This window comes from Propithecus coquereli, unplaced genomic scaffold (genome assembly GCF_000956105.1).
Source record: "Propithecus coquereli isolate 6110/MARCELLA unplaced genomic scaffold, Pcoq_1.0 Scaffold73, whole genome shotgun sequence".
NCBI lineage: Eukaryota > Metazoa > Chordata > Mammalia > Primates > Indriidae > Propithecus > Propithecus coquereli.
In genome coordinates this window covers 2,979,234-3,003,695 of record NW_012153396.1, presented here as the reverse complement: position 1 = coordinate 3,003,695, position 24,462 = coordinate 2,979,234, and the positions used below count along the sequence as shown (strand labels likewise).

The 24,462-nt window shown below is 47.6% G+C and overlaps 2 protein-coding genes across 2 annotated transcripts in view; one reads left to right on the top strand and one right to left on the bottom strand.

Annotated features, from left to right (window-relative positions):
• FBXW4 (F-box and WD repeat domain containing 4) overlaps positions 1–4,384 on the top strand; it is an 89,308-nt gene extending 84,924 nt beyond the window's left edge. The window contains exons 7-9 of the mRNA XM_012661773.1: positions 2,554–2,694; positions 3,272–3,413; positions 3,623–4,384. Coding sequence (XP_012517227.1) covers positions 2,554–2,694; positions 3,272–3,413; positions 3,623–3,742 — 403 coding nt within the window. The 3' untranslated portion in view covers positions 3,743–4,384. The remainder of the gene's footprint in view (positions 1–2,553; positions 2,695–3,271; positions 3,414–3,622) is intronic.
• Positions 4,385–5,176: 792 nt separating this feature from the next.
• On the bottom strand, positions 5,177–24,232 carry DPCD (deleted in primary ciliary dyskinesia homolog (mouse)). Its single transcript, XM_012661748.1, has 6 exons — positions 24,024–24,232; positions 19,229–19,309; positions 13,124–13,248; positions 12,661–12,794; positions 5,868–5,970; positions 5,177–5,458 (listed from the first exon to the last, which is right to left on the bottom strand). Exons 1-6 carry the CDS (start codon positions 24,085–24,087, stop codon positions 5,354–5,356), a joined length of 612 nt encoding a protein of 203 aa, XP_012517202.1. The 5' UTR covers positions 24,088–24,232; the 3' UTR covers positions 5,177–5,353.
• Between the last annotated feature and the right edge of the window lie 230 nt (positions 24,233–24,462).

The following is a 24,462-nucleotide window of genomic DNA, read 5'->3' as shown; positions in this document are numbered from 1 at the left end:
AAGGGGTGAAATGTCTGAATTTGGGGGTCACCATGTTATACAAATTGCAATCTAATCATTTTTACAAGAACACACTTGCAACAAGAAAAGGAGCCCAGGAGGAGGGGATGAGGAGACAGACAGCTTGTTTTGTCCCCCTTCCCCCCAAGTTTGGGGCTATTGTTGGGCCAATCTCTCCCTCCACCAGAGCAGTTGAGCTAGAGTTTTCTAGTTAAATAGGTCTTAGGGTGGGGGCCTTGAAGGGCCTATGGTGCCATTTCTGTTTGTTTTCCCAAATCAAAGCCCCAGCAGGGCTTCTGTGGCACTGCTGGGCCGCTATTTGAAGAGAGGGGCCATTTCCCAGAGCCTGGTGTGTCAGTTTATGCTCTGAACTTAACCTCATGGGCATTGCACAACAGAGCCTCGAGGGTCCTGAGCCCAGAGGTAAAAGAAATTGTATCTTTTTATTGGCCCATTTAAATTGTGTGTGGCCATTTCAGAGAACCAGAGAACAGCGCAGCAGAAAGAAACTCCTCAGCCCCTGGCCAGGCCGGGCTGGCAGAGGGGCTCTCAGGACCTGTGCTAGCCCCCAGGGGCTGGCACTCACTTGGGCCCTTGGAGAGGGCAGGGGCCCCTTGGGCTGTTCTGTATTTCTTATTGCAGATAGTTTTCCAGTGGTGGCTTGGATGCCAAGTTGGCAGCCCAGTCTGGGTGTGCCTGTTACACTGCTGTCCCTGCCCAGCTCCATGGGTGCCAGCTCTCCTTCCCTCTGAACCCTAGGACCAGGGGTGGGCAGGTAGAGCCATGCTGGGCTTCACTCCTCCCAACCCCCACCGCCTTTCATCTTCTATTTCAAACAGACAAACATGAAATTACTTCTGTAGATTAAAGGGGAGAGCTCCTCAATCATTCCTTAAGGCCTCACTAATGGAGGGGGCAGGGCCCCCAAATCTGGAAGGAAAGGAAGAACTGTGGAGCAAAACAGCCCCCACCCGGTGTACCTTGAGAGAGAGAGACAGAGACAGAGACAGACACTCTCATACAGTGGCTGAATTATGGCTGGTGGCCCACCTGGGAAACAGGGCTCCTCTGGGAGCCAAGGTCAGTGGTCTGTATGAGACATTGACCTGGGGAGATGGCCTTCTGCCTGATGCTCCCCAGTGGACATCTTCACTTCATCTTCTCCCCATAGGCCCAGCACTGGGCTACTGAGAGGAAGATAAGAACTTCCCTAGGAAGGAGGCTGGGGACAGGGGTGCTGACTTGGGGCCTACCGCCCACTGGACAGCAGCAGTGCTCCTTCCTGGGGCTTACTGCTCAGAGTGGGCAGAAAGAAACCCCCAGCCTCCTCCTTTGATTCCTTTAGCCTTCAGGGAATATGGCAGCTCCACTGGGAAGAAGGAAGGTTGAGGGTCCTAATCTGAGCAAGGCGGAAAGACTGGAGCTGAAGTCTGCACTCAGACACGTGGCTGGCAGCCTTGCCTGCCTCACATCCTTTGCTGAAATGATGCTTGAGCCAAAGCTGGGCTGGTGAGGCTATGAAGTCCTCTCCACCCCATGCCAGGGCCTCTTACCTGGATGTTCTTGTGAAGTGTCCATGGCCTTGTTTCTCCTCACGCCATGGAGGAGAGCCCAGCATCTCAAGGGTGAAAGAAGCCGAGGCATCGGTCCTGGAGGGTACCCCTTCTCCTTCATTCCCCTCAATCATTCTGCAAAAACTCAATACTTCCACCCGTCCCCTAGCCACAGGGATTAGCGGGTACACTTGATGTTGAGGGGTAGTTGCTAGGGCCAGGAGGCCCCCCTACATGGTTGCTAGGGGTCTGGCATCAGGGCAAGGGGTGTGCCCACTGCCGCGGTCACGGAGGGAATTACACAGTCACAAAGAAATTGTTCTTCTCAGTAATCTGCTCTCGGCCACCGGGTGGGGTGAGGGTGGGGGGAGCAGGTTGGAACCCAGCAGGCTGGGGGCTGTGATCACAGAGGCGTGCTAGCCCCAGGCTGGGGGCCAGCCAGGCCAGGAACACCAGGGACAGCCCGCTAAGCTGCTTTCTCAGCGATTTCTCTCCCCAGACACAAAGGTGTTTACTTGTTTTAACATCTCCTGGGACTCCCCTTCTCCCTTTGTGTGGTCTTTATCCCCAATGAGGTTTGAGCCCCAGATTACAGGCAGGAATTAAGGCATTGGACTCAGGCAGCTCAGAACTGCATGACCTGCAGGATCAAGGAGTATAAAGTAACCAAGTGTGTGTATGTGAGGGGGGCCGACCCCTTCAGCAAGGCCCATTCATCGTCCTGAGGAGGAGTGGCTGGGCGGGGGGCAGCTGCACGCAGGTGTGATGGAAGGGCTGCTGGGGGAGGGATGGGGGCTGGGACTGGCTGGAGAGGCCTCACGGTGGGGGTGAGGGGGCTAGGAGTCGGGCATCTCCTCCCTTGGCCCCCTTCCGCAGGGAGTCTAATTCTAGCTGAGGAGGAAGGAGAGCTGCATTTCCCCAAGGTCTAATACCATCTGAAAGTTGCAAGAGTGGGCCAAGGTGGGGCAGCCTTTTCACCCTCTGCCCTTCCTCTCCCCAGTGGGCAGCTGGTGACACACCTGGGCAGTGACTTTCCCCCAGGGGCAGGGGTGCTAGACGTCATGTACGAGTCCCCTTCCACACTGCTGTCCTGTGGCTATGACACCTACGTGCGCTACTGGGACCTCCGCACCAGTGTCCGGTGAGTGTGCTGGGCAGGGAGGACAGGTGGTGGGAGTCCCCATGCAATCCCAGTCCTCTCTCTAGGCTCGGGTCGGCCCATGGGAGAGGACACAGAGATTTCACGTGACCTGGGGAGGAAGGGGTTTCCAAGGTCGTATCAAGCTTAGACTCCCTACCCTGGGGCAGCCCCGGTCCTGGTGGCCTGGGAGACTGTAGCCAGCAGGCCCTGATAACCGCAGGCACTTCTCAGAGCCTCTGGAGCTGTCAGGGTACCGTCCCTCGGCATTCTGTCCCAGCCTTTCTTGAGGCCTTTATTACTTCTCCCCCTCATGAGTCCTATGACAAGTAGCCGGCCGTGTGGAAACACAAATGCAGGCATAATCTGCTGTGTGGTCTGGGGCTCGGTGAGAGCCCTTTACAGAGGATGGCTTTCCCATTAAGTTCGGTTTATAAAGAATCTGATGATTCAGACTCTCTCTCCGCCAGCCTAGAATAGCTCCCTAACCCTCCCCGCAGTTCCTCAAGGCCCCAGAGGGAGCTGAGGTGGAGGTGGAGGCCACCCTGAACCTCCCTCTGTATCTTCCCTTCCTGGACAGGAAATGTGTCATGGAGTGGGAGGAACCCCACGACAGCACCCTGTACTGCCTGCAGACAGATGGCAACCACCTGCTGGCCACAGGTTCCTCCTACTACGGCGTGGTGCGGCTGTGGGACCGGCGCCAAAGGGCCTGCCTGCATGTGAGTGTCTTGCCTGCCTCACACCTCCAGGATGCCAGGACTTGTCATTATGGGTTGCATCTGAGAGAGGGTGGTATGGCCAAGGATAGGGCTGGAGGAAGCCTATGGTGGCACATGTCCCTGTTTCACTGGGCTTGGGGATCTTGGGATAAGGTACCTCCATTTCCCACTGGGAAAGCTCTTACCACTTCTTGTGCCCTCCCTTCCAGGCCTTCCCACTGACGTCGACCCCTCTCAGCAGCCCTGTGTACTGCCTGCGTCTCACCACCAAGCATCTCTATGCTGCGCTGTCTTACAACCTCCATGTCCTGGATTTTCAGAACCCGTGACTGGCAGGGCCACCCCTGCCTGTGGGCCAGAGAAGCCAGCTACTCAGGGACCACTCTTGCCTGGAGGGTGCAGTGATAGCTCCTCCCCACTGCCCCCGCTGTGCTCCTAGACCTGTGTGTCCCCAGTGCTTGGGCACCTGAAATTAGAGGCTTCTGACTCCTGGGGCTTTGGGGCTTACCCAGAGATGCAGTCCCTCCCAGGAACCTGTTGGAGAGACAAGACCTGCTGCTTTGGCAAATGCAGCTGAACCTGAGCCTTGTGTCCCTGTTTGCCCAGAGCAAAGATCTGGCCCTAAGAGGCCCACCCTGCACCCCACTCCTTCTTAGAGCCATAACAGCCTACAGAGTGAGGTGAGGTGCACCCACCTTCATGGTCCCTTTATGCCCCTTCCTGGAAGAAGAGGTGAGGCTGCCAATACCCCCCTGCTGGCATTGGCCACCTCAGTCTCAGTCAGACCCCACCCTTGACCAACCTTTTAGGGCTGGGGGTTCATTCCTGGGCCACTTGGTTTTGCTTTGAAACCAAGAAAGGACAAAGGGAAAGCAGTAGTTTTGAGTGGGTTCTGAGCCAGCCCTACCTCAGGCCGGCTGTTGAGACATGCTACAATTTTCATTTTTGTAAAAATAAAGCTTGATTGTTCATAAATCTGGTTCCTTACTGGCTGGGTAGTTCTAGGAGGCCCCAGGAAAAGAGAAGAACAGACTCAAACCCAGGGTTGTGCACGTTGGGGAAAGGCTAAGATCAGCCTCGTGGCTCTGTTTCCCAAAGAACAAGGGTTTCTTTTTTTCCCATTAACCACCTATCCCTTTTGGGGGGTGGGGGGGGAGGGGTGTGTGTGTGTGTGTGTGTGTGTGTGTGTGTGAGTGAGTGAGTGATGGTCACCTGTGAGGTATGGGGACTATGGAAGGGCTCCAGGCTGCTGAGGGGCTAAACTGCTATCATCTGTGGTGATTCTTCTTCATCCCACCCCAGCGCGCGCGCACGCGCACACACACACACACACACGCACACACCCCCACCCCCACCCCCTTAGTGATACTCTGACCCTATTCTGGCTTTCCACCCACAGTGTCTAAACACCCTGTGCTCTGTTTCCAAGGTTTCTGCATTTTTAAAACTTCTCCCTTGCCCGCACCTATCTTAGGGAGTTTCCTCTGAGCCACTTCTGCAAGCTAAGGTTGCACAGGGTCCCTTCCAACCTAATCTTCCTTTGAGTTTGTGCGCACGGGCTGGAGGAGATGCCCAGCCCTTCCCTGCTGGAGTCACGTGCTTCCATCCTCCTCTCCTCCCTTTATTCGGAAGGCTTTATGTTGAAGGTCCCCAGGATGGAGGAGAAGGGAATGTTGTCACCAGCGCTCTCCCTAGATGGGGCCAATGGGGCTTGGAGGCAGGCAGAATACAGAGGTAGACAAGAGGATAGTTCCTGTACAGTGACTCAGAATGACTTTACTCAGGAAATAAGATCATGACTCAGGGGCTAGGAGTGCCCCACAGTCCGGTTCTTACAGACTCTGGATAGCTCCGGAGTGGAGGCTGCCATGGGCTGGAAAGGCCCAAGCCTCAAGTCTCACAGCGCCCTCCATGCTGGAGGTACTAGACTCGGTGGCCAACTACTGGGTCTTGCAGTCCCCATCGCTGCTGTGGGCCGTCTTCACCTTCTTTAGCTCCTTCTGTAGCTCTGACTCGGCCTCTACCACTTCCTTTGGCTTCTGGTACTGTGGATGGAGCCAGGAAGAAGACATACTCGGTCACTATCCCTCCTCTCTCCACACACACTTGGGGCCTCTTCTGCGCACATGAGAAAATTGACGCCTACAGGCCTCAGTGATTTGCTCAAGGTCATGTGGTTGGGTAGGAACAGACCCTGAACCAGAACTCAAGTCCTGCAATTTCCACCACTTCCCCATCATCCTTTACCCTCTTCCAGCTGTGAATTATATGACCAGGCTCCTCCCTGAGTGCTCTCCCCGCCCCCTGCCATGCTGAGTTAGAGATGCCTGTTTTCTAGCAAGCACATCCTAGGGGTTGGGGCAAGAACTGGGGACTCCTATGGGATTGGAAGTGGGCAGGGAAAGAGGAAGCCTCTCCCTGATGCAGTAGCCAAGAAGTCTGCGTGAATCTTACAGAGATTATCAAGGTGCAGTTGGCATGAGCAAAACTCAGCGAGGAATCATCCAGAGGTAGCTGGTATCTGTCTAGGTCAGGAATGGAGAACTTCTTGTAGTACCTGTGGGGATACCAAGAGGCCATTGGGAAACCCAGCAAGGTGATGTAAACAGTTGGGCATGAGGCCCTCTGCCACCAAGCTTCTACACAGTTCCACACCTTCCACACAGCCAGAGAGGAAGAAGGGAAACCGGAACACCAGTATTATAGAGCTCAGTGGCCCTGGAAAGAAAAGGATGACAGCATTATGTCCGGATATAACACAATATATTCAACAGTAGAAGAGCAGAAGCAGCCATAATTCCATGATTAGACCAGAAGTTAGAGGTACTCATACTTCAGATGAGGTCTCCCAAAGACAGGTAGAAGCCTCCTGGAATAAACATAGCTCAGGCAGCTTGGGCCTCTGCTGCACCCAAAGCCTCATGAGGACACCAGAACATGGGACATATGCTCTAACAAAGGACAGAGTAAAGACATCCAGGGCTGTCCCCGAAAGCTGAGGCCCTACAGCTGCCATTTATGAATACATGGGACTTCCACTGAAGACCTTAGCTACCTTTTCCTTTTGAGGTCTTTTAAGACTTTGTTAGCCTGACTACTTGCAGGTCAAAGAGAAAAGTACATCCCCAAGGAGAAGTCTCCCTGAGAGGACAAACCTTACGTTACTCAGCACAGAAGCTGGATCTCTGGACTACTTTGCTGGCCCCAAGACCCTACTCCTCCATTTTCACACACCACACATGGTCCCTATCATGCAGGTACCAGTCCAGAGATTAATGATCCCTTTTAGTAAACAAAACAAAAACCCCCAAAACCAGATAGCAACATCCAGCCCATAATGTATATAACTGGACTTTGTTTTGCAGGAAACTTGAGCCCCTTTACCAAAGAGGAAACTCTGGCTCAGAGAGATGAAATGTCTTGCCTGGTTCCATAGCCAGTTGTCAGTGGAGTAGGGAGTCAGGCTCCTTGTCCCTGGTTGGACGCTTATTACACCAGAGCACAACGAATGGCCTCCTCATTTCTACAACAGGCCCATTTGGCATTTTCCTTGCAAGTGTAGCCTAGGCCTGGCCAACAACAGCTGCCAGACCGCTTACCTGGGCAAGGCATCACAGTCTGTTGCAGAGGTTGTGTGGGCTGTGAAGGGAAATGCCTCAGGCAGGTACAAACAAATTCAAGTGAGGGGCCTAGAGAGGACGGGGCTTTTAATACTTCAGAGGGGCCTGGTTCTCGTGGTGACAGCTACCCCCAGTCCACTTCAAAAGCCCCAATGCCCTGGGGACTCAGAGAGTTGACATCAATGTAGCACTTCTGCCCTCTTCCTCCCTGCCCAAATCCCTCCGTTCAGCAGAGGCTCTCAGGGCCCCTCTCCTCCCAGGTTCTCCACTCCCCACTAAGGTGCTGGGACCCATGGCAGGAAAAGAATGTTTACTTAAAGGCTGACAGTTCAAAAGGAGTGGGGGCTGGGGGATCCTAATGGCACTGCAAGTTGCTTTATTTTCCAAAGCTCTGCCCCAGGGAAATGCGATCCATCTGCCTGCAGACCCAGGATGGAATGCTTGCCTCATCCTCTTCCTAGCCAGCCCAGGCTGAGGGCTCTTCCTGGGGCCCTTGGTCTGGCCAGCAAAGGTGGCAGACACTGATAATAGAGGAGAGTCAAAGGTTAAACAGCAGAGATTAGATGAACACAAAGGCTTGTTAGGAAGTGTTAACATCTTCCCTGCAAATATACACAAAAAGCAGAACCGAGAAAGCAGCAGCCCAGCCAAACCATTCCCCGAGGCTGGAGCAGTGCGACTAGAGAAAGAATCCCAGGGCTTGGCCTCAACGGCAAGGATGCAAGGACAGGATCAGAGAGAACTTGAGGTGCATGGCTTGCCCGGCTTCCTTTTCCTACTCCCACCAGGCTAGGGGAATGGAGGCAGAGCAGGTCTGGAGGCTCATTCTTGTTTTGGAGTCTATTATAATGGATTTAGTTGATCGGTTGAGGTTAAACAACTACTTAGATGCTACTGACAGGCAGGGCTCAATTGAGTATGGGACATCTGCCTTCTCTCCTCAGGGGCCAGCAGGCTCCCTTCTCAACTCCATTCCCCTAGCCTTGGGTTTGCCATGATGAGTACTGCATTTGACTTTTTCACCAGCGCATGGAAAAAGAGAGACCCACGGTGCTTCTAGAAAAGTCAGAATGTTCAGCCTCAGGCAGCTCTAGGTAGACAGCAAATATTTACTGGGCATCGACTGTGTCCAGGCCTTGCGCTGTGATTTCAGCATAAAGAAACAAGGACATCTTCCTGCCTGAGTAGACCTTGCTTTGTTTCTGCTAAAAGTTAAACCCTTACAGCAGGGTAGTTATCTGGCTTCCTGCGGATGCCCAGCTTTCCCCCATTTCCACTTCCCTTTACTCTTCTCAGTCTCAGCCACACAATGAAAGATGGCATTGTAAAAAAATTAATGCTTATTCTGTGCCAGAATAATGTTCTAACTACATTTAATCCTCAAAACAACTTTCTCGGGTTGGTTACTTCTATTATCCTCTCTTACAAAAGAGACACTGAGGCATGGAAAACTTGGGACTTTGTGCCCAAGTCACAATGCTGGTAAATGGAGAAGCCCCTGTTATAAGAGATAGTTCCCCAAATCTCCTGATGCCTCCATCTCTCCACATTCTCACTACAAAGTAATAGACCACTTGGTCTAGATTCCCTGAATTTGTCCAAGGATGGGACAGATACTGGGACAGGGGGTGGGGTATTCCGCAGTGAACAAGTTGTCTCCCCTGGGATCCGACCTGGGTACTCTGGCGTATCAGTGGAGCCTTCCTTTCTGAATGTCAAAAGTCTCCACAAGACTTTTGTGGAAGTAAATATTTGTAACAGGACTCCTGGCCCTGCCCCGTGGCCCTGGGCAGGCTGCTTAAATTCTAGGCCACAGTTTCTTCCTCCATATTCCTTCCTCAAACAAGGCAGCTGCACTAGATGAACTTTAAGACTTTGTCAAAGGACCTAGAACAGGCCAACTCTGTACCTCTCTTCTCTGTGTCCCGAACGGATGACAACTTCACTTCAGCTATTTTAGAAGTGACCTACTGCCTCCTTTCACTCTCTACTGTATCCTCTCCCCAATTCCCAGCCCTTCCCCAAACCCATTCTCTCTTGCAGTGAACTGAGAAAGGGCACCAGAGGCCAGGCCCCGAGAGAGAGACAGACAGACAGATGGACACGCTGAGGGCAGAAGCAGGGCTGCTGTGGACCATCGCTCAGGCCATGCCCCACAGACCTCAAGAGCAGCGCCTGCACACCGGCATGGCCAGAGGGGTCCAGAGAAGCCTCCAGCCTGTCCCACCGTAGAAAATCAGCAGGCAAATCTTAAACATCAAGGCTCTGGGCAAACTCATCGCCCCCACCCAAAATCAGCCCCCTACTAGAGTCATAGTGCCCGTGCACATACTAAAGGTGCTCAGAGTCCTACTACAGAGAAGCCTGTTTAATCCCAAGTTTCCTAAACTTATTTGATCACAGAATCCTTTTTCTAGTGAAGCCTATTAACACCTCCCACAGTGTTAGTATCACTGATGTGAAATCAGCCAAGGTCTCTTCAGATTTCAATTTCCAAAGAATTGCTGAGGACCACTTCAGGCCAGCTGTTGTGCTGGGTGCTTGCACACACATGATTTCATCAAATTGCCCAAACAATCTGTGAGGTAGGTATGAGTATTCTCCTGTGATAGATAAGGAAACCTGTCCAAAATACTACAGCTAATGTGTGACAAAGGCCAGATGTGCCCAATACCTTCTCTACTCTGGCACCCCGGTGCATTCCAGTTATAGCTGCCGGCTTTTAGGCTGAGGCTAAGAACCTTCTTTCTGCACAAACTTTCTTATCATGAACTGATGGTCCAATACTGGATCCTGGAATTGTACTTTCTTCTTTCCCTAATCCATCCCTCACTAATACCTGAGGCCAAGGACATAATACACTAGAATCGATTCCTTCAAGTAAAGTGACCAACCCAATTCTTTAGGGTCAAGGCAGGTATGGACAAAGGAATTCTGGCTTTGGTCAGTAACTACATTCCAGAATATTAGAACTGGGGCAGGGGTGGAACCTCCACGTGAAGGAAGAGGTCAAATCAGAGAGAAATGCCATGGTGTAGTACAAACTGCAGATGCCAGGGTATCAAGGGAGGTCACTGACTTTCCTTTTGTCAGGCCAATTCATTATGCTGACTTTATATATACATTTATATAATCATTAATACATGACACAAGAATAAAAATATGTATCCTGCCCACCTCCAGATAGTGTGATGATCAGAAAACAGAGTTTAAGGCTAGGTGTGGTGGCTAATGCTGGTAATCCTAGCATTTTGGGAGGCCAGAGCAGGAAGATCACTTGAGGCCAGGAGTTCAAGACCAACCTGGGCAACTTATTGAGACCCTGTATCTCTATAAAAAATAAGAAAAATTAGCCAGGCATGGCACATGCCTGTAGTCCCTACTTGGAAGGCTGAGGCAGGAGGATCACTTGAGCCTAGGAGCTAGAGGCTATAGTAAGCTATGATGACACCATTGCACTATAGCCTGGGCAATAGAGCAAGACCCTGTCTCAGAGAAAAGAAAAAAAACAAACAGATTTTAAAAGTACTGTATCCTGAAAAAGTTAAACACTGTTCAAAGGAATAGCTATGAGCTCTGTTTAATTAATGGGAGTAAAGGTATGGAACACATCACTCCAGGTAGAAAGTAAAAAATGCCACTAGGTTCAGGAAAGGTTTGGTTAAGGGTTTAGCAGCCTCTCTAGCCTACCTCCCAGAAGAGGGATCTCAGGAGGTCAGGGCTGAGCCAGGCTGGGACACTGGACCAGAGACTCAGTGAGGGCTCCAGAGTGGGCCCTGAAATACTCCTCTCCCCTCGGTGAGAATCCAACGCCCAGCCCTGCCCCTTCTGGGGCACCACTCCCATCCCACCTGGCCTCACCCATCATTTCAAAACTATCTAATATCCCCTCTATCCCCCACCCCCGTTGCCTTGGACGCCAGAATGGCCTCTAGCCATGGAGCTCCTGGTCAACAGCGCCACCTACGGCTGGATGCGTGCAGGAGATGGGACCCAGAGGATTTGCCCGCAGATGAATTTTTTGGTGAGCTAGCTAGCCTCTCTTCTCACTCCCTGGTAATCACATTTCTGCCTGATATCTGTATTCGACAGTGACCTCTGGGGGACAAAAAGGAGGCAGCAGCCAGCTTCACAAAGTGCTAGGCTGCAGATTCAAGTGCTATCAGAAGCACTTTTGTTCCCAGTTTGGGCCCAGGGCCTCTTACGCCAGGGAATGCTTGCTGAAGCACGGAGTTTGTTTTCCTACAGGCAATTTCTCTGTTGTCTGAAATCGCTAAATTCCACTTTAAGCACTGACTCCTGTTAATGATGAGAACAATAACAAAAATAAACTGCCTTTTATATGAGGGCTTCAAAGTGCTTTATAAACGCAAACCCTTATTATTATGACTTTATATTTATAGACAAGGCCCACTGCAGAGGCTGCTGGCTGCTGCATGTACAGCAATAATCCTGAAATTAATTCATTCATCTCCACCCCTTCCCTTGTCCCCTTAACCCTGCCAAAGTGATGGGCTATGGGGGTCATTAAGAGGATGCTACAGCTCAGTGCTGCACTGGGAAAGTCTGGGAGCTCCCTTGCTCCCCTGTGGGCCTCACAGGCCTGAGGGAGATGAATGGGGAGGCTGGCACCAGGAGCCAGGTCCTCCTTACTGCATGGTAAGCAGTGGATGGGCAGGGGCATCTCTGGGTTAGGCTTAGCACCTCGTGAGGCACGTTGAATGGCTTTACAGCTTGCAGACAGCTAACTCATAAAACCTCCCATCTTGCCCAAACCTATTTCATGGGCGTTGGCCCTATACTGTAATCCCTCTGGCCCAGGGCAAGACCAGTTCATTTCAAGGCCATTCTCTTCATGCCTCAAACAGGGCACTTCTCTTCTCCTGTGATCCATCAGAACCCCAGAAACCCAAATGGGATCAATGCACTTCTAAGATGGAAATGCACCTCGGCCACCTTCTGTCCTTGCAACCCCCTGTGTTCCTCCCCTCTAGCAGGCCACAGAGGGAAATTGAGTACCCCTTTTGAAACATGATGCAAGAGACTTCCAAGATGCTAAAGCATCTGCCCACTGTCACTCACTCCAGGGAGGGATCAGCTCTACTATTGCTCAGTCCAGTACTTGAAAGTCCTGTTACTGCCACCTAACACAGGTGTGCCTTCCAGGCCATGGCTCCTTGCCAGCTCTGACAGTGATGTCATGTCACTAGGCCAACACCAAGGACTAGATCCAGCCAGGAGGTCAAGGTCATAATCACCTAATAGCAGAACCACCTGAGACCACAAGTTAATGGCCATGTGATTCCCTCATACCCTCATTCAACAAATATTTATTGAGCCCCAGTATGTGCCATGTACTGTACTAGATACTTGTTCAACTTCCCCTGCCCAGACGCAGCTGATTACATAATTCAAGCTGGTCCTGCAAAGAGGAAGCTCTTCTACTTACAGTGACTCCTGGGTTTTAGTTCAGCCAGCCAGCCTGTCAGCCTGCCTTCCTCGGAGATGGAGGAAAGAGGTTTCTCTGTCTTCTGGGGTAGGAAGTAATCTGAGACTTAACCCCCGATCAAACCCCACCCCACACTGTGCTCATACAAAAGCAAGCAGGTACCCTCCATGTCACTCACTTTTTGTTGGTCGTTCTGACGATGATGCAGCGCTCCTTCTGGTCCACACAGACACTATAGATATCCTTAGGGTAGGGGAGATTTCGAATCCGCCACTGGAAACTCATCTTGGTGTCCTTGCGCATGAAGATAGGCTGCAAAAGGCAAATCCAACTCAAGGACTGTTCTTAGGAAAGGGACAGCTCCCACCCTCCTCAAAGCTCTACCCAGAGGCATAATAGAAGACCCTCAGCTCTTCTCCACAGCTCCCCTCTGATGCTGCTATTGCTGTGACATTCCAGGCCTGGAGCCCTCACCCTGGGATGATCAAGCCAGTGTTTCTATTCATTCAAACATTTATAGAGTGCTGTGTTAAGGTGGACATGCTGGAGACAAAAAGGTGAACAAAACATGTTCCCTGCTCTCAAGGGCAGCAGCCCGCCCCCACCTTAGCCCAACAAGACACCTGGATGGGTGGACGTACATTGGCATTGCTTTCCTTGATGAGTTCGGGGCCCAGGCTCCCTGCTCCTGGGGGCGTTGGCTCTCCCACCTCAAGCTGCCACTGGCCCAAGGCTCCCAGAGCACTTTTCACACGCCATTTTCTCACTGGGGAGAGAAGCAATGGGATGATAGTGAAGAAAGGGTCTCTGTTCTTTTCTGCTGGGTAACCAACACCATGTTTGGTAACTAGAACAAGATAAAACTAGAAGCTTTGGCCCTTTACACCAGACTTAGTTCATCTGAGCAGGGACCTCACAGCCTCTGAAATCTCAGTAGGATATTTCAGTTTTAGACAACTCGCAAAGCCCATCTCATGGGTGCCCAGACAAAAGGAACTGGAATGAAGCTCTGATAGGAATCAAGTGGAGTCAAGAAACCCTTAGAAGTGGCTTTAAACAAGAAGATGCGAGGGTTAGGAAAAGGGTGGTTTCTGGTAATGGGGGAATTTGGAACCCCAAAATGGGAGTTGAGATGCATTTTTTTCCCTCTAAAAAACATGCAAAGGAAAAAAGAATTAAGAGGGTAAAAGCTGTTGGGCAGGTTTGTCTCATGACTCAGAAAGTCCAAATATAGAAATTCAGTCATTTCAGGTATACTTGGCTTTAAAAAACAACCCAAAAGCTGTATTTAAACAAAATCTTAGGCACATACTATATTTTAAATGTACTATTTATAGAAGATCTAATGTGAATTTTTTCTAAGATGGAATTCTTTTTTAATGCAAATAACCATCTCTATTTTACCTTGTTTCACAATCCACGTTTGCCTAAGAGTTTTTTTAAAATAAGGCACATATATTATGGAAATTATAAATCAAGAAACTAATTCAATGGACATTACCTGGAAACCCCTGCTGAGATTTTTCAGGAACCTTGCTCAGCCATGTTGTAGTGACTGCTGTTGTGCAGTCCCTGCCCCCAACCCCCTGGACCTTTCTTTTCCTTTCCTGATGCATTTGGAATCACATGGGCTGCTGCTTCTGGTATCCTCCAGCCTGAGCAGCCTTCTGTAGCTGCTTAAGGAGCCAAACAACTCAAAAAGTGCATGGTACTCTGCCACAGTTGTTTCCATTTGCTCCTTTTTCCAAGGGGAGATGATAGCTACAGTCTGATTCTCAGCGTCAGGCGAGCAGGTGGTTTTCCTTCAGACCTTTTGAGAAGCTGTGCCAAATCCAAACACCCTCACTGCTATAAGTAAGGCACACAAGCTGAACATAGAAGCATGCTGTAAAATTAGAATTTTCTCTTGAATAGTGCTTTTATAAGGTCTGCTGCATTCTGCAGTGTGATTTTATTACATCTTAGGGCCAAAAATCCTCCCTAGGAACACATTTCCAAGCTTATAATGAAAATTAATAAGGAAGAGTAAAACTTGGAAATATGCTCTATAGGCAACATTTTTTTTCACAAATACTTCTCTCTTAAGTGAATGGACTGTGACCAGGAGTATACCCAAATCTATTCACTGTAATACCTCACTTCACTGGAAGCCAGCCTTCTGGGGATCTCTGTCACAGTCACAAACGCAGAAGTGACAAATGCCTCTAAGCAGCAGCTTATTGTGACAAGATCCATGTAACCTCCTCTATACTGCTGGAAAGATCACCCCCAGATTCTCACTCAGACTGTGTATAAAATGCTATGTGTAGAATAAGGCAGGAAATTATTTTTTTCCCAGGCATATTGACAACAGTATCAGGGGACAGCTCACATCGGAGGGCAGCATCAGAACTACACAAGCACTTGGGACCATTTAGTATGAGGGCAAACACGTACCCTAGACACGGATGGTATTGCTACATAATGGAACACAATCATCGCAGATTTTAAAGGTGGAAGTTCCTTTAGAAAGCATCTAGTCTGATATCTATTTTTTTAAATGAGAAATAGCATTTTTTTTCCTCTTTTCATTGTCCATAGAGAAATAGCATTTCTTCCATTTCAACTCTTGCCACTGCTCTCCAGGGGACAGAGTATGAGGAATTCCTAAGGCTCAGAAAGACTAACTGATAAATGCCACAACTAAACTACAGGTCTCCTAACTCTAAATCCAGAATTTGAATCATCATTAATAAAAGGTTAAATTTTATTCTGTAAGTGTTCAATAAGCATATATAACATTTAGAAAGGTTTCTTTTTTTAAAGTATTATAGCTCTATTTCTGTTTGTTTGTTTGTTTTAAGAGATAAGAGTCTCGCTCTGTTGCCCAGGCTGGAGTGCAGTGGCATGATCATAGCTCACTGCAACCTCCAAATCCTGGGTTCCGGTGATCCTCCCACCTCAACCTCCCAAGTTGCTGAGACTACAGGCTCACAGCACGACACCCAGCTAAGTTTTTTATTTTTTGTAGAGAAGGGGTCTCACTATGTTGCCCACCCTGGTTTCTAACTCCTGGTCTCAAGCAATCCTCCCACTTTGGCCTCCCACAGTGCTGGGGTTATAGGTGTGAGCCACTGTCCCTACACCACTGTGCCATATTTGTTTTTTATAAGTGGCCTTTAAAGGCTAAGCTTTGATCACCTGAAAAAGTACATTATGAGGAATATCTAACTATATACAGCTGGATAAGTGAGGTGCCCCTGTAATCACGGACCTTGTTAAACTATATGTCCTAAGACATACATAATACAGTACTAGTGTGGCCTGAGAGGCAATAACCACCCCAGGATTTTCTGTCCACTCTTTTAATCCAAGAAATGTTGGGTTTTGCACAGAAACGTTCCCAAGAAGTACTCAAAGAAGGAACAAAGTCAGCTACTGGTTTCCTTACTTCTGACCTTAAAAGCCACTCAGGTCACAGGAAATTGGCACCCTTGGCTGCTTCGCCTTTTTTTTTTTTTTATCAACTTAGGAATTAAATTCTTTGTTAGATTAAAAAAGAAAGTTTCCCTTCCCATTCCCTCAAGAGATAAGATCCAATAAAGGATTTTGGCAAAGTCCTTATTTTTCTAATGCACGTGGCATGAACGCACATGTACAAACGCACACTTTGTCTTTTCTCGTCCCCGTCTTTGTTCCTGAACTCAAGGACAGCTCCTGCGGCAACAGAAGACTGTTTCCACCTGCTGTCACTCTGATTTGATTATATGTTAAACCCAAACTGGTGCGTGTGAGGCAGTTCCCTGGGATGCTGTCATATCTTCCCAGCTCAGCCAGGGCCAGTCCTTGGAAAGGAGACTTTCAACGACCCTGTAAAGAGTCTGATAGGGAATATGTGAAGGAGGCAGCACCTGGGGGCTTTTTCCTAAATCAGCAGGAAGCAGGCTGATGTCCCAGACTGCTGAAAGGAGGCCCCGTCTTTCAGGTGGGCTGGAAAGTGGAAGTCCTAAAGGCTTCTTTCCCCAAAGCTCCAAGCCCTGGCCCACTTCCAATGTGGATAATTACATTCCCCTTCCTAAATACTCCCTGCAGCTTAAACTGGATGCAGGATTCTTCTTTTCTGCCCTAAAACACTGCAACATTGCTATGTGGCTATTAAACAGCTGCCACGTCCCATCCCAGAGGAGGCTGAAGGGAATCGAGTGGGTCATTTATAAAGCCAGTGAAGTGCTTGGGGATGAAAGTGCTCAATATCCTCCAAATGCAGCCTGGGGTGGTTAGGTTGGCGGTCAAATACCAAAGCAGATTAAGCCGGTAATCCGAATGTAATCGCTGGGGGATGGCCTGCCCTTCAGCCTTGGCCCCCCTGGACATGCTGTGTTCTTCTCAGGCTGGTTTGATGTTCCGATCATTGTTACGGGGCCTTCAGTTTTTTCCTCTATGAATACATACAGCATTCATTGTGGAGGGTGGGAATGAATGGCACTGAGAGGGTAGGAAAAAAATATTACACTAATGTGCTTATTAACATTGACTGGAAGAACTCTGTCCCAGACAGATGCACACCTATTGGCAATTCTTCCTCTGCAAATTACTTTCTAAGTTTTTCTAACAGAAAACCAGTTTAGCCAATTATCAAATTTGTATAATTAGCTGGAAAAATGGAAACTATTCTTATTTACTGACACAAAAACCATGTCCATATTTTACTTCAAGGAAAGCACAAGCAAAAGCCAGCTCAGACCCTGGGATTATTTGTACTTAAAAATTAATAATGAACAGTATTTTGCAAGGGCAGCTGGGGGTGGCAGAGAAGAGTAAGAAAAAGATCTGTTCTATGGCTGGGGCCCAGTGGTTCAAGTGGGGTGGTCCCCTCTCTGCCTATCAGTCCCCATTCAGGCCATTCTGGGCAAAGAAAAATTTAGTAAGAAAAGAAGGTTGGACTTAAATATTCTCAACTCCTAATACTATGTTGTTGTGGATTAAAGCATGAGCTCTTAATTGAACAGAACTAGGCTTAAAACCTGTCTCAGAAACTAACTAGCTCTGTGATTCTGAACAAGGTGCTTAACCTCTTTGAGCTTCTGTGTTTTTTTTCCAACTGTAAAATGGGGACAACAGTACCTACCTCGCAGGGCTTTAATGGGGATGATTAAATGAGATAATTCATGTGATACACTTAGCATGGTACTCAATAAGAGTTATGGTATTAATATCATTATTAAGAAAATTTTAGCCAAACAGTCCTCCTATGAAGTGTTCTCCATTTCTGCTTTTAAAAAAAAGGAGTTTAGAGGCCATGGTCTGTTCCCCACCTGCCACCAGAAGAAGTGACAGGTTAATGTGAGACATTGGGGCATGAGGTGCTAAAACCGAAGAAACCTGGACTTGTTTTTAGTTTTAATTTCATGTCCAAGCACAACAAAGAAGACTGGGTTTCATTTGTTTGTTTGTTTTTACAGCTACAGCAGCTATAGTTGGTTTATTTGCTCTGTGTGGAGGGGAAGAGAGGTGGTGCTGGGGGCTGGGGGTACGGAGCTGCAGCTAGTCTCTGGCCTGGTTATGGTGGTGGTGAGCACACGTGACCTCTGCTTTCGTAAGTTCTCCCCTGTTAGGCATTCCAAGGCTGTCATCCCCTGGGAGCACTATAAATTACAATGCATTGTAAGGATATTACTACTGTATTGGTTTCCACCGAATCAGTGTCATATGCTAAACACATCAAGATTTTTAATAGCACCAGACTAAACCAATTGGGATTGGAGCCCAAGCAGCTCATAATAAGGAGGGATCAACACTTCACTCTGCGACTGAACATGCGCAGGACACACATTTTAAGACTGGAGACTAAAGAATGCAAGCCAGTGTAATCCATGTTGTCGGTTCTAGACATTTATGAGCTGTCAGAAAAAGGGAAAAAGAAATTCCCTCGCCAATACTACCTGTCGATCAGGCCCAGGAAGAAATTAAAGTCAAGAATAATGACAAGAAAATAACCCAGTCCATGATTCCATCACTGGTCTTAGCATTTCAGATGGAACTTAATAAAGAGACCAACTCCCACTGCTGACAGCCTTGGGCCCTGGGTCAAAGAGCCAGCCACCTAGCTCTAGGAAGCTGGTTAATGCTGGTGTGCATAGCTGGGAACAGAGAGAGGGCAAATCAAACAATTCTCAGAAATCCAAGCTGGAACCCCTATCCATGAGCCTATTCTTAGAGGAAAGGAGCTGCAGGAATGAAAATGGCAATGCTGCAAAATCACCATTTCTACCCCTCTTTGATTCAGACATTTTTCAAGATGAGGGTTATATTTTATAGTGTCGATTTAGAGGCAAGGTCAGAAGCTGTGCCTCTGAGACTCGCTTGTTCCTGATGTGGCTTCAGAAAACAGAGCAAAAAAAATTGCAGTGAAAGCATGTCCTTACCTCTACTCAGCCTGCGAGGCTCACTTCCATTACCAAGTCCTCTGTAGAACTTTTTCTCAACTGTTTTCTCTATATCCCCATTCCCATCTTAAGAATTACCAACTCTCCCATTTGTTTGAGGGTAGGGGTGGGTGGGGATGAGTTTTACTGGTCAAAAGGACTCCTGCTCAACTTTTGGTGTCCAGATTATTCTCAAGAATACTCTTGCCTCAAGGGCTTTGGTCTCCTCTAGCTTCTACGTTGGTCTGGGCTCCTCCCTCAAGCCTAAGCTAGGAGTGTTCACCTGTGCTTAGGTCAGCCCCAAGTGTTTCTGAGGACCCACTGGGAGCCTCTGTCACTTACCAAGTAGTTCACTTGTCTTCTCATCATACTCTTCGGCCATTTCCTTCCCGTCTGGAAACAAATAGTGCACCTTCCTTCTCCCTACGCACAAAGCAGAGAGTGCCTTACCTCAGAGCCTCCTCTTGCCTTGGCCTTTGCAAATCAAGGGGCCTACATGGGAAACAGCAGAAGCCTTGGGAATATTGAGAAACCCTGCCAGGGTCTCCCCCGAACTCCTTGTGAACAACACTCACCATTACTTTAAGACACGTCCTGGGACTCACTTCCTTTCTTAAGCTTTCTCTGAACATGTCTTTGCTCTACTGTTTCCTCTACCAGCAACAGTACCATACTTCTTCCTGTCAGTGGAACTCTTCCTTGCCCTTTGAAATCCAGCTTAAATGTCACTTCCACTGGGAAGTCTTCCTTAACTATCACCTGCAGCCACCTTGGCAGAATTAATCACTTCTTCATTTGTGCTTCCCTAATGCTTTAGTCATATCCATAGCAGAGCATTTCTCATATACTATGATACTTTTAAAAGCATCTGTCTCTTCATGAATGGTATCATATTTATCTTTCTCTCCCCCAGTTCCTAAAACCAAGCCTACGTGGTCAGGATATTGAACAGGTTTCTTGACCAAGCACTCCCTCCAGCCATGTCATTGCTCTGCTTTCTTCTGTACATCACTAGGTCATTCATATCACATAGCCACATGATGTTAGTCCTCACGTATTTTTTTAATGGCACTTACTTTGGTTATGATTTTACATCTGTTTGTGTGATTCTTTAATTATTATCTGTCTGTTCTACTAGATAGGAGGGGTTTTATTCCCCATGCCTATGGTTTCCCAAAGACCAAGCAGTGTAGCTGGCAAATATTAGGAGCTCAACTAAATACTGATCAAAAGAATGAACAAACATTGATGCACTATCTATTGAAAGAAAAGAACCCAAGGGAGTCCCCTGGCCCAACTCCTCTACCTATGTAATATAATCATAAGCATTTGCTTAACAGTGGCTGTGTAATTTCCCCTTTCTTTTTATACCTAGATAAATAGATACAGGCAGGCTCCTCAGTGAGACTAGTAACAGGGCACTAATGCCCAGTAGACAAGTTCCCTACATATGTTTGATGAATAAGAGCCCCGAGGTGCCTTTTTCCTGTCCAATTTACTCCTCTGGGACACAGTTCTCTTGAGTCATTCCTAATCTGTATTCCACAGAAACTCACCCCACCAAATTTGCAGGGTCTCTCAGCAAATCCCTAGGTTACACCACCCTTAATCATTTAGATGGCTCATAGGAGCTGGAAAGAGTTTTCCTGTCAGGAATGGAATATAAAATGATGCCTTTGAGTAGCTGAGGGCATCTAGCCTTGAGTCTAGACAGGATGCAATGCTTACTATCAGCCCACCAGGTACTTTACACATTGTATTGAATTTAATTCTCACAATAATCCTGTGTCTCTATTACTTGTATTTCACAGATGAGGAAAATTGAGGCTTAAAGGTCACGCAACTTATCCAAGATCATAAAGCTAGGAAATGACAGAACTGGGCTTAAACTCACTTAAGGTCAAAATCCATGCTCTAATAACTATACTAGGATAATTTGTATGGCTTTAAATATTTGTAAGATTAAACATTATTCCAAGGGTTAATTGGCCATTTTTCTGGTGAATTATCTATTTATGCTTTAGCCTATTTTGTTTGGGTATTCATCTTTGCCTTATTGATCTGATTGAGCTTCGTATATATTAACTATGCATCATACATGTTGCAAATGTTCTGTTTCAACTGTCTTTTAACTTTGTTTAAAGTGGATTTTCCCAAACACGTGTTTCATTTTTTTTTTTTTTTAAGAGATGGCATCTCAATATGTTGCCCAAGCTGGAGTGTAGTGGCTATTCACAGGTACGATCATAGCATACTGCAACCTTGAACTCTTGGGCTCAAGAATCCTCCCACCTCAGTCTCCTGAGTATCTGGGACTATAGGGACAGGCCCCTGCACATAGCACAAGTGTTTAATTTTTATAGTCAACTACCTATTTCTTCCATTGTGGTTACTGCCCTAGAAGTTGTGCTTAGAACATCCTCCCTACCCAATGATTATATAATACTTATCTATATTTTACTCTAATACTATATTTATTCTGATAATATATGTGTGGATATAAAAATTTTTAAGTATATTAGTATAATATTTTGGTAAAAGAAAAAATACATGTGCATGTATTCATGGAAAAATATAGAAGTTTATGTATGAAATGTAAATTATGATTTTTTTCGGATGGTAGTATGTCTGACTTATTTTTCATATTTTCACAATGAAAATAATTTCTAAAAAAAAAGGTAAAGTATATTAGATTCTCATTATAAACAGCCATGATTCTTGATGGGAGGGTAGTAATGCCCCCACTCCTCACACCCTCCCTGCCAAAACCAGGAGGGTAACTCCACATGTTTGACAAGGAATATCCATATATTCAATATTATATTATTTTTTGGTTTGGGGAGGGAAAAAACCCTAACAATGTCATTTTGTGATGCTACTAACAAAAGAATTTAAAATCCTGGCTGATGAAATATTTCTTTAAACACTGCCCAGTGACTAAAGGAAGTGAAAGCAGAGACTAGAATCCATATTTGTACACTCGTGTTCAGAGCAGCATTATTCATAATAGCCATAAGATGGAATCAACCCAAGTATCCATCGACAGATGAATGGATAAACAAAATGTGGTATATACATACAATGGGATATCACTCAGCCTTAAAAAGGAAATTTTGACACATGCTACAACATGGATGAATCTTGAGGACATTATCCTAAGTGAAAGAAATAAGTCACAAAAGAATAAACATATGATTCCACTTAGATGAGCTTCCTAAAGTAGTCAAATTCATAGAGACAGAAAGTAGAAAGGTTGTTGTCAGGGGCTGGTGGGGAGGAGGGAATGAGGAGTTGGTGTTTATTGGGTACAGAATTTCAGCTGAGGAAGATAAAAAGTTATGGAGATGGAGGGTGGTGATGGTTGCACAACAATGTGATAGTACTTAATGCCACAAAACTATACACTTAAGAATGATTAAAATGGCCAGGTAGGGTGGCTCACATTCCTAATCCTAACACTGTGGGAGGCCAAGGCAGGAGGATCCCTTGAGGCCAGGAGTTTGGGACCAGCCTGGGCAACAGTGAGACCCTGTCACTACCAAAAATAAAAAACAAAAAATTAGCCAGGCATGGTGGTAACATGCCTGGAGTCCCAGCTACTTGGGAGACTGAGGCAGGAGGATCGCTTGAGCCCAGGAGTCTGAGCTACAATGACACCACTGCACTCTAGCCTGGGCAACAGAGTGAGACCCTGTCTCAAAAAAAAAAAGGTTAAAATGGTAAATTTTATGTCATATGTTTTTTACAATAAAAACAAAACCACTGTCCTATGAGATAATGCCCAAGTCTTTAATATAGCATAAGAGATGTATCATAGTATGTCCAATTTATCTGTGATCTCTCTCCATTTTCTACCATTGCCCCTCATTACACCTTGAGAAAAGAGAATTTTTTATTCACTCTTGTATCCCAGCACCTAGAATAGTACCTGACAGAGTGTAGGGGGTTTGTTCTGACTGACTGGGTGACTGCTTTAGCACTACTAAACATTTTGCTATTCCCCTAGTAATCAGCCACATAACTTCACACTTCGCTCTTGAATAGCCATCCTCTCTTCTCCACTTAACAAATACCTATTAATTCTTTGGGATCTGGAAACATCGCCTCTTCTGTTGGGTCTTCCTCCAAAGAGATGATCATTTCCACCTTCATGCTTTCATAGCATTTCATACAAGATTCTAACCTCTATTTAACACACATTACTTATTTACATGCATTTTTCTTGACCACTCTGTGAACTTGTCTTGTTTTATCTGCTCTAGTGCAAAGCGTGGCACATAGTATAAACCTCCCTAAATGTTGCATGAAAGAGCAAATGAGCATCTTATTTTAATTTCCACAAATTCCAGGCTTCCTTGATTGGCCTTTGCCCGTAGATGTGAGCCCTCAGCTGTTATCTTGAAAGCCTCAGGAATTCACACTTAATTCATCCTGGCTACCATACCAAGTGGGTCCAGGAAAGGGCCCTGAAGCACAGGGAACCTACATAGGCCAGTCCTAGGGTGGGGAAAGTCAGACTCCAAACCCCTCCCTGTGCCCACCTCTTCCAGGCACAGCCTTGCTCCATCTCCCCTAAAGACACAGGGAACATCTAGAGATTCACTTTACAAACATAACATTGCAGCTGGGCAGGACCTCAGCAATAACAATGGTCGCCCATCCACTTCATTTTACAGATGAGAAAAGTGAAGTCCAAACAGTAAAGAGGACGACTGGGCAGCTCATTGTGAATTAATGGCAGAGTGGGAACTAGAGCCCAGGTCTCCGGTCTCTCTAAAGTCTAAACCATCTTGGGTTTCAGTTTCTTGTTCTGTAAAACGGGGTAAAAAATTATCAGCCTCTCAGGGCAGCGGTGAGGAGCAAACGTGACAATGAATGTGAAAGGAATTATTATTTATTAGCAACCAAAAATCAGATGGTGTAGGGGAAACTAGGTGTGCAGAGACGTGTGTTACAGTCACGTCATCTCTCTGGGCCTCAGTTTCCTCATCTGCAAATGAAGGACCTGGCCTGACTGACGGCCGCGACCCTTCCAGCTCTGCCGTCCTAGGCTCTGAGGCCCTTCCCGGAGGCGCCAGCGTGGAGAGCCGGAACCGGGGGTTAAGGACGAGGGAACTCGCGGGGAGCGTCGAGTTACCGTCCTGCAGCAGCGCCGTCTTCTCGGCAGCCCGCAGACTCTCCAACCAGCCCGTCACCGCCATCTTCCCTCCGCCCAGCAGCGCGCCCGGCCGCTACCATGGCAACCGGTCCGCTGAGGATCACTTCCGGTTGACTCGGAAGCTATTCTGGGCATTTGCCCTTCCCCCCCATCTCTCCCTTTCGTCCGCTTTCATTGGCTCCCGTGGTAAGTGGTTTGTTCCTACCCAACCCAGGTTGACCATCCCGGCCAGTTGTCGACCCCTCCCGGGGACTGACTCTGGAAGGTGAGGAGGTCCTCTTAGGGCCGGGTCAGGGCACACCAGCTCTCCTCTGGCCCCCAGCTGGGAGTCTGGCCCGCACAGATGCGCACGCGGCGGTGCACACCTGCTCGGGTCTTCTCTGCCTGCAGCTGTGAGGCCGAGACTTCCCCAGTTCGG